Consider the following 6,968-nt stretch of genomic DNA (forward strand, 5'->3'; position numbering starts at 1 on the left):
CGTGCCGCCCTCCTGTGCCTTCCCCTCCCCCCCCCCCCCCCCCGGCGCCGCCCCCGTCCAGTCGCCACCGTCGCGGTCCTTCCCACCATCGCCCTCGCGCTTCTTCTGCTGCTCGGGCACCGCCGCCTCCACCACCTCGGCGATCTTGCCGACCTTGGCGAGCTTCTTGACGAGCACCTTGGTGTCGACGTTGCCGACGACGGTGACCCGGTCGAGCGACGGGTGGATCTCCGTCCTCAGCACGCCCTTGAGGTTCATGGCCTTCATCACCTTCCTCCTGCAGCCGTCGCAGCAGCTCACGTTCACCTTCAAATCAACTCTCTGCACACACCACCACCAACAAAAACCAGGTCAGAGGTTGCCCATCCACAATCAAGCACCATGGAAGACACATCAACGGACAACTGAGCTCTGAGTCTCTGACTGAATGCTATGCATACCTTGAGCTCTTCTTCCTTAGCCATGGCGATGATGACTACGGCGCGGGAGCTCAAGAGAGGCGACCGATCGCTCTGGAGCTGAGTGAGTGAGTGATGAGGTGGGTTGGCTAGACCGTTGCCGCCCTGTATTTATACACCAGTGAACGAACACCGAACACACATGTGCAGTGCAGAGAGCTCTTGCAACTGGAGCCGTTTAGATACCCGGCCATACGTGCACGGTCCGTCTGTTGATTCCTAGCTGTATTTACTAGTGTATTTTAATCATCCTAGCATAAGGGAGGAGAGGGTATATACCGGGGACAACTCAATGATGTGTACTTGCAGTTAAAAACAATTGTGTACTTTCAGTTGCATGGCAGCCGCTCACCATGTTTTCTCTGTTCTTGCGCCAGCACCAGAGCAGGGCAGAGACATTATGCTGTGGCATCTTCACTGGCTACTGTAATAATATATGTGATGACCACATCTTTAGCTAGTACTATAATATTACTTCAACTGAAGGTTCTTCTCCTAGTGCATATATGCTATATTCAAAAAAGATAAAAAATTGTGCGAGCTCGGGGCCCTTAATTTGAGATTATGTTGTTGACTTGCTGGGACATGGTTTATGCAAAGTTGTAACTGCAAATGGTTTATGATATCTGCAGTTCACTGCTGAGAAGAGCATGGAAGCATTGATCAGGCTGGCTGAATTGCCTGTCATACATCCTTTAGAAACAAATATACTAAGTCCACTTCATGGCTCTGTAACCATCCATTTGATACAGCTTTTGCACCCATGTTACAGAGTATACAGCACAAAAGAGTAGAGGAGAGAGTACATTATACCGATAAATCTGATGGCATACATGTAGCCGCACCGGGAGCGATGATCTGGGATTCTGGGGGCAGGTACAAGTTGCACAGCTTTTAGTCCATGATTAATCACAGCCAGACGCACAAATACCCGAACAAATCTCAGTGATTAGTTTAATCCCAAGAATCAGCTCGCCATTAAGCTTGGTACCAGCAGAGGAAAGGGGGAAGCCATCTGTATCGAGCCATCGTAAGTGCCTCACAGTCTAGCATAGGGAAGCATAAGGCATCTCACACCATTAAACAAGGTTATATACACCATAGCAGAGGACATCCTTTTCCACTTCCTTTCTTCAAGTTGTGCATCTGCAGCAAAGCAGCGATCAAATGGTCTGAAGATGCATAGTATCACTAGGAAGACAGGCGAGCGAAGGCAGGATATTCGGGGATCACCTTTTGATGAATACTTTTAGCGGATCTATGAATCAATTTTGAGAGTATGTCTGGTCATGGTTCAGCATAGTATTAGTATTATAATACAACCTATGCATTTGCTGCTGCCTCAGGCAATATGACAGGGCCCAACCATGGGGCATCCGGGTAACAAGCACCTTCGGCTGGAATTTGGACTCCGGGCATCTTCAGAAGTGCAGGGGTAGAATATTGTTTTCATGCAGCCATCCAAGCTTCATCGGGGTCTGGGATGATGATATCAGTCCTCATCATTGGCCGGTACTCTGCAGGTATTTCAGCTCCCGCCTGCACACATAGCTCGACCACGGCCGGAGCTTTGCCATAGAAACTCCTTAGAGAGGATCTGAGAGGAGGGCCAGTGGGGTCAGGGACATGCCACACATAGTTCGGTGGTATGACCTCATCCACAACAGCATCCTGCCACCCGTGCTTGCCGTCTCGCCATTGGTGCTTGAAAGCCCCACAGAGCTTCACATTGTGTCCCCATGGACCAACGTGGACCTCAGAGCAGTACCCGCATGCTTTTACCGTATACTTGCTCATCAGCTGCGTAACACCCCGCCGGACATCACAGTATGCTTTCAGTGTCCTCTCTGCATGCTCTTTCACATTGGCCGGCGCGGGTGACTGTCCCTGTTGGTTGCTAAATGTGTCAAGCTCAGCAAGAAGAGATATACAGTCCTCCAATCGGTGTGGCTTAGGCTCATCGACAACTCCGCCACGGTCAATAACCTTCTTGCCAATCATCCGCACAGGAGCAGTCCGTCTCCTTGTGGGATATTGTGGTAGGTCGACACCAGCCTGAATGCATAGCTCAACAATTGCTGGAATCCTGTCGAAGTCAAACCTGGTGTCATGCTTGACCCTCCGCCCAAATGGGTCAAAAAGATGGTAAGATTCGATCGGGATGAGCACATCGTTGATGGATCCTCTGACCCAAGAGTGGTGACTATTTCGTCGCTGGCTTCCTGAACCATAGCAATCTTGTATCTGGTGGCCAACTGGGCCAACATGGACTTGAGGGCATTTTCTACAAAATCACAAGACGGATATTAATATACAAGATACTACTCGCCGAATCATGTCACAGGATAGTGAACGACGTTCCTATACAAGGGTCATGAAACATTAATGCATGTATAAACAGCTTATGACACAGATCAGAATTTAGTGCTTACCTGCAACCATAAACTGTAACAACATTCAGAAGTTGAGAGATGCCTCTGATGAGCACTTTCCAGTTCTCAAGGACTTCGTAGGCAACAGGGACAAGCTCTGGTAAAAGCAAGCCGTTCTTTGGGGGCTCAAGAGGCTTCTCTATCCTCATCTGTGCAAGCCTCTTATCTTTGCGGGAAGCTTGCAGCATCTTTTTAATTGGGACAGGAAATGGCTTCTTTTTGTTCTTCGGGTGTAATTCTGGGAGATCAACATTTTGTGGTTGTTGCTGATACCTCTCATGCCTCTTGCTAGCAGGATCAGGAGAGTACTCACAGCATGTTACTGACCTTGCCCGGCCAACTCGTTGAGGTTGGGATCCTATCTGTGACAAGTTGTAAACAAAAGGGATAAGTATAAACCGATCACAGTGCTTGCAAACAGACAGTGAGCGTAAAACTCTTCGACTGCGGCAGCACTCCATCACAAATTCGTTTCGAGCATTCTACCGAAACCAAAACGACAGCAAAACGGACCAACGGGCCGTTAATGGTAGTTATCTGCCAGAATGTAATCACAAAGATAATGGTGCAGACTGGAAGGGAATCTCGTAAAGCAAAATTCAATGTAAAATGGCACTGCAGCAGGCCTAGCTGCATAAGATATCCACTAACTGAAAATTGATAGGCCCTATGAATCTGAATAATTTTTGTTCCCAGCTGGGTGTATAGAGATGATATACTTGTATTGGTCTTTAATGTCACAGCAATTTGTCAATCAATAAGCTAGACAAAGGCATGGGAGTTAAAGTGCGGCACAGGTGCTGAAAAAGTTCTGCTATGGAATAGCACCACACTTCTTACGAGCGCGCGGGATCCATCTCGGCGGCTCTCGGGGCTTGGCGAGGCGGGGTGGGAGCCCTCCTCCTAGGCTCCAGTGGTGGCACACTCAGGCAGTGGCCGGTGCGCTAAGGCTCCTACGGTGGCACTGTTGTTGCGGTTGGTCACCGGATCTAGGCGGCTGGATCTGGGGCTTTGAAGGGGGTCGAGACGGTGCACAGGTTGTCGGGTGGATTTCTTGGGACGGATCCGGGTGAAAACCTGGTTTTCGGTTGATGGCCGGAGCCGATGATGACGATGCCCCTATCATCGTTTCCTTCATGAAGGCATCATCAAGGTGAAACTCCCAACTCCACTCAATACCTCCGGGGGAAACCCTAGATCAACTGATCGGATGTCGGCGGCAAGCATGTGTCGTTACCCCCTTGGGGGCGGCATTCTTGGAGGTGCACTCGGCTTCGCGGGACCAACGGACGACATCTTTGGTGGAGCGGTGCTTCATCCTACACATTGATGGCGACGGATCTCGACGTCGTGGCACGGTGCAGATTCGGAGTTCGACGTGCGAGGATGGACTCGCGCAGGAGGACGACGCTGTCTGGCGTCGTGGTGGCGTCGATGGCAGAGAGACCTGGCACGGTACATGCAACAGTACAGCTCTGAAGATGGATTGGTGGCAGGTGGCTGCGGCGGCCTCATACCCGGAAGACGTCCTGGTTGAGGGGTGCGCCGGACTGGTAGGTGCCCCATACCCGGCAGGCGCCCTGGTTGGGACCTCAGGTCTTAGATGTTTAGGTTTGGCTGCGATGTCTGTTTGGTATTAGGCCCAGACTATCAGCGCCCCTTCATCAATTGGATAGGAGTAGCGACAATTGTTGCTTAGATGGTGGCTTTAGTCTTACTGTTGTATGACTTTGTAAGGTCTTGTGAAAATAATTAATAAAGTGGCCCTATGCATCGCCCAGATGCAGAGGCCGGGGGTCCTCCTCTTTTTCTAAAAAAAAAGCACCACACTTCTTATGATAACCATTCATGCGAGCAACACAGCATCATAGACTTCCATTTTGACTACCTTGAATGGTTGGAGGGCAATTTGTATACTCGATTGGCTAACCTACAGATGACATAAGAATCCATTCAAGCCTCTTTGGCTGTCCTGTGATTGACTGGGAACTGGTTGTATAGCGAGAGCAAGGAATCGATACCTTTACTAACTGGTTGGCCCTGGTTCCATTGATGCCTGTCAAGCTAAAACGAACGCCTGAATTGAAGATTCAAAGGTAAACTTTAGACGCAATCATACACAATTCTGATAATAATGTAAGAATTAGGATACTGAAAAGGCAATGGAACTGTGGAAGGCAATGAGGATTGCTTGACAGTGAGAACCTACCCTTACAGTTAAGTATCTCCATGCCACAAACCCAGCCCCCCAAAAAGGCGCTGTAAATTCAGCAGATACGGAAGGCAACTTAATGTGGGTTCAGTTGCTGCTTCGGTTGCCAGGAGACGGAGGAGGAGCAGACGATGCCGGTGGCGGAGGAAGGGCGGCGGCGGCGCCGGCAAAGGAGGAAGAGAAGGGCCGGGGCGGAAGTGCCCAGGGAGAGACCGAGCCGCCGTCTCCTCGCGCGCGCCAGTACGCAGGGAGCGCTACTGCCGAGCCCAGCGGAGAAACTATCGGGTAGGTCGCGGGCACGGAGGCTACACTGGAGAAGAGGACGCCGGAGGAGGGAGGGTGGAGCTCTGCTTAGGCACCAACGGCCGGAGCTCACGGGCGGCGACGAGCGTTGCACGAGTGGCGGAGAGAGATAAGAACAGCAAGAGTGAAAATATCTCCGTTTCTTATTCACACATAGCCCGTAGGTCTGCCTGATACACAGGCTCACCTTGGGGAAATGGGCTGTAATGTATTGGGCCGGAACACTCGGTTAAAGAAAGAGCATGGATGGCTGTTCCACTCGGTTAAAGAAAGGGAATTTCTATTTGCCCGAGATCACTTGTTAAGGGTTATTACTGGTAAAGATCACTCTCCAGACGCTCACAAGTGACGCATTACATGTACGTCGCTTATCGTAATGTTAATTTGGAAGTTTCTCTTTCTTTTAGATTTATTTATTAAAAGAATTCTTGAACTGTGCGTCCAACTCCCGAACCGTTTTTACCATTGGACCCGCGTCAAGATTTTTTAAATTGGATCACATGTTAATAAGTTTTAACTAACTTTTTTATAAATGAAAAAAATAAATACCAAAAAATCCGATAAAAAACAAAAAGCAAAAGAATGAATAATGAAAAAACGAAAAGAAAAACAAAGGCAGAAGCACGGTTGCGGTTTTTCAAAAAAAAAATTGAGAAGCACAGCTTGTTTTGTTTTTCAGAAATATAGATCTATGTCTTCACTAGAAGCAAATTTGTGCTTCTCATGGACAATATATTTTCCCTTTCCAAGAGGTACAGTTACGCTTCTCATGGAAATAAATCTGTGACTCCACGAGAAGTAAATTTGTGCTTCTCGCAAAAGCACATATTTTTCTCTTTTTGAGAAGCACAATTATGCTTCTCGCGGAAGCAAATCTATGCTTCTCGTGGAAGTATAATTTTTTTCCTTTTCCGAGAAGCATAACTCCGTGCTTTCACGAGAAGCAAATTTGTGTTTCTCGTGAAGGCATATTTTTTCCCATGCAAAAAAAGTTCACGTAGTTGTTTTTTCCAAACCCTCAGGAAAAATCAGGTGAAATCCCAAATAGCCTAGAAAGCCTAGAAAAAACCTATCTTAAACCCGGAAATGCGTATTGAAAAATTAAAAAAAATCTAGAGGGAGCGCCCAGCACGCCACATGTGGTGGCGGCAGGACGCACCACTTGGCATGCTCCCAAGCCACTAAAAGTTACCCTTGGAGGTCCCCAGGAAGAGGTAACCTTCAGAGCACAAACGCCGCTGAAAGAACATGCGGTGCCTTCATGTTTGGTTTTGGCAATTGATGACAATCTCTATGGACTAATGGTTGCCTTGAGTTATATTTAAAGGTTTTGTCCATATGCTTTTCTTGGAGTACACGTGTTGGTTTCAAGGAGAGTTTGTGTCGACCAAGGTGCCATTCAAGGAATTATCCAAAGATTGATCATGTGGGTGTCGAACTTATTGCAAGCATGTCTTGAAGAAGAAGATTGTGTAATCATTCATGTCTACCTTCGAGACATCATCCAAATGAAGAGAATTGAAAAGATTCAAGGTTGATCAAGATTAAGTCAAGAATGAATCA

General features: G+C 48.2%; 2 protein-coding genes across 4 annotated transcripts; both read right to left on the reverse strand.

Annotated features, from left to right (window-relative positions):
- Window positions 1-53: 53 nt before the first annotated feature.
- Window positions 54-956, reverse strand: LOC125530027 (heavy metal-associated isoprenylated plant protein 33-like; the record flags this gene model as incomplete). The annotated part of the gene is given in 2 exon segments (XM_048694433.1): window positions 54-321; window positions 441-956. Coding segments are annotated over 2 exon segments (292 nt in total), but the record flags the coding sequence as incomplete, so codon positions are not given.
- Window positions 957-1,111: 155 nt separating this feature from the next.
- LOC125530026 (APO protein 1, chloroplastic) lies at window positions 1,112-5,540 on the reverse strand. Of its 3 annotated transcripts, XR_007292813.1 has the most exons (6): window positions 5,100-5,539; window positions 4,912-4,967; window positions 4,779-4,820; window positions 2,891-3,252; window positions 1,692-2,742; window positions 1,112-1,604 (listed from the first exon to the last, which is right to left on the reverse strand). XR_007292813.1 is itself a non-coding variant. In XM_048694432.1 (5 exons), exons 1-5 carry the CDS (start codon window positions 5,119-5,121, stop codon window positions 1,908-1,910), a joined length of 1,317 nt encoding a protein of 438 aa, XP_048550389.1. In that variant the 5' UTR covers window positions 5,122-5,540; the 3' UTR covers window positions 1,112-1,907. The 3 variants fall into 3 exon arrangements, 1 of the variants encoding a protein (XP_048550389.1); XR_007292814.1 differs by lacking the exon at window positions 4,779-4,820 and having other exon boundaries at window positions 5,100-5,538; XM_048694432.1 differs by having other exon boundaries at window positions 1,112-2,742; window positions 5,100-5,540.
- Between the last annotated feature and the right edge of the window lie 1,428 nt (window positions 5,541-6,968).

This window comes from Triticum urartu, unplaced genomic scaffold, assembly GCF_003073215.2.
Source record: "Triticum urartu cultivar G1812 unplaced genomic scaffold, Tu2.1 TuUngrouped_contig_6015, whole genome shotgun sequence".
NCBI classification, from domain to species: Eukaryota; Viridiplantae; Streptophyta; class Magnoliopsida; order Poales; family Poaceae; genus Triticum; species Triticum urartu.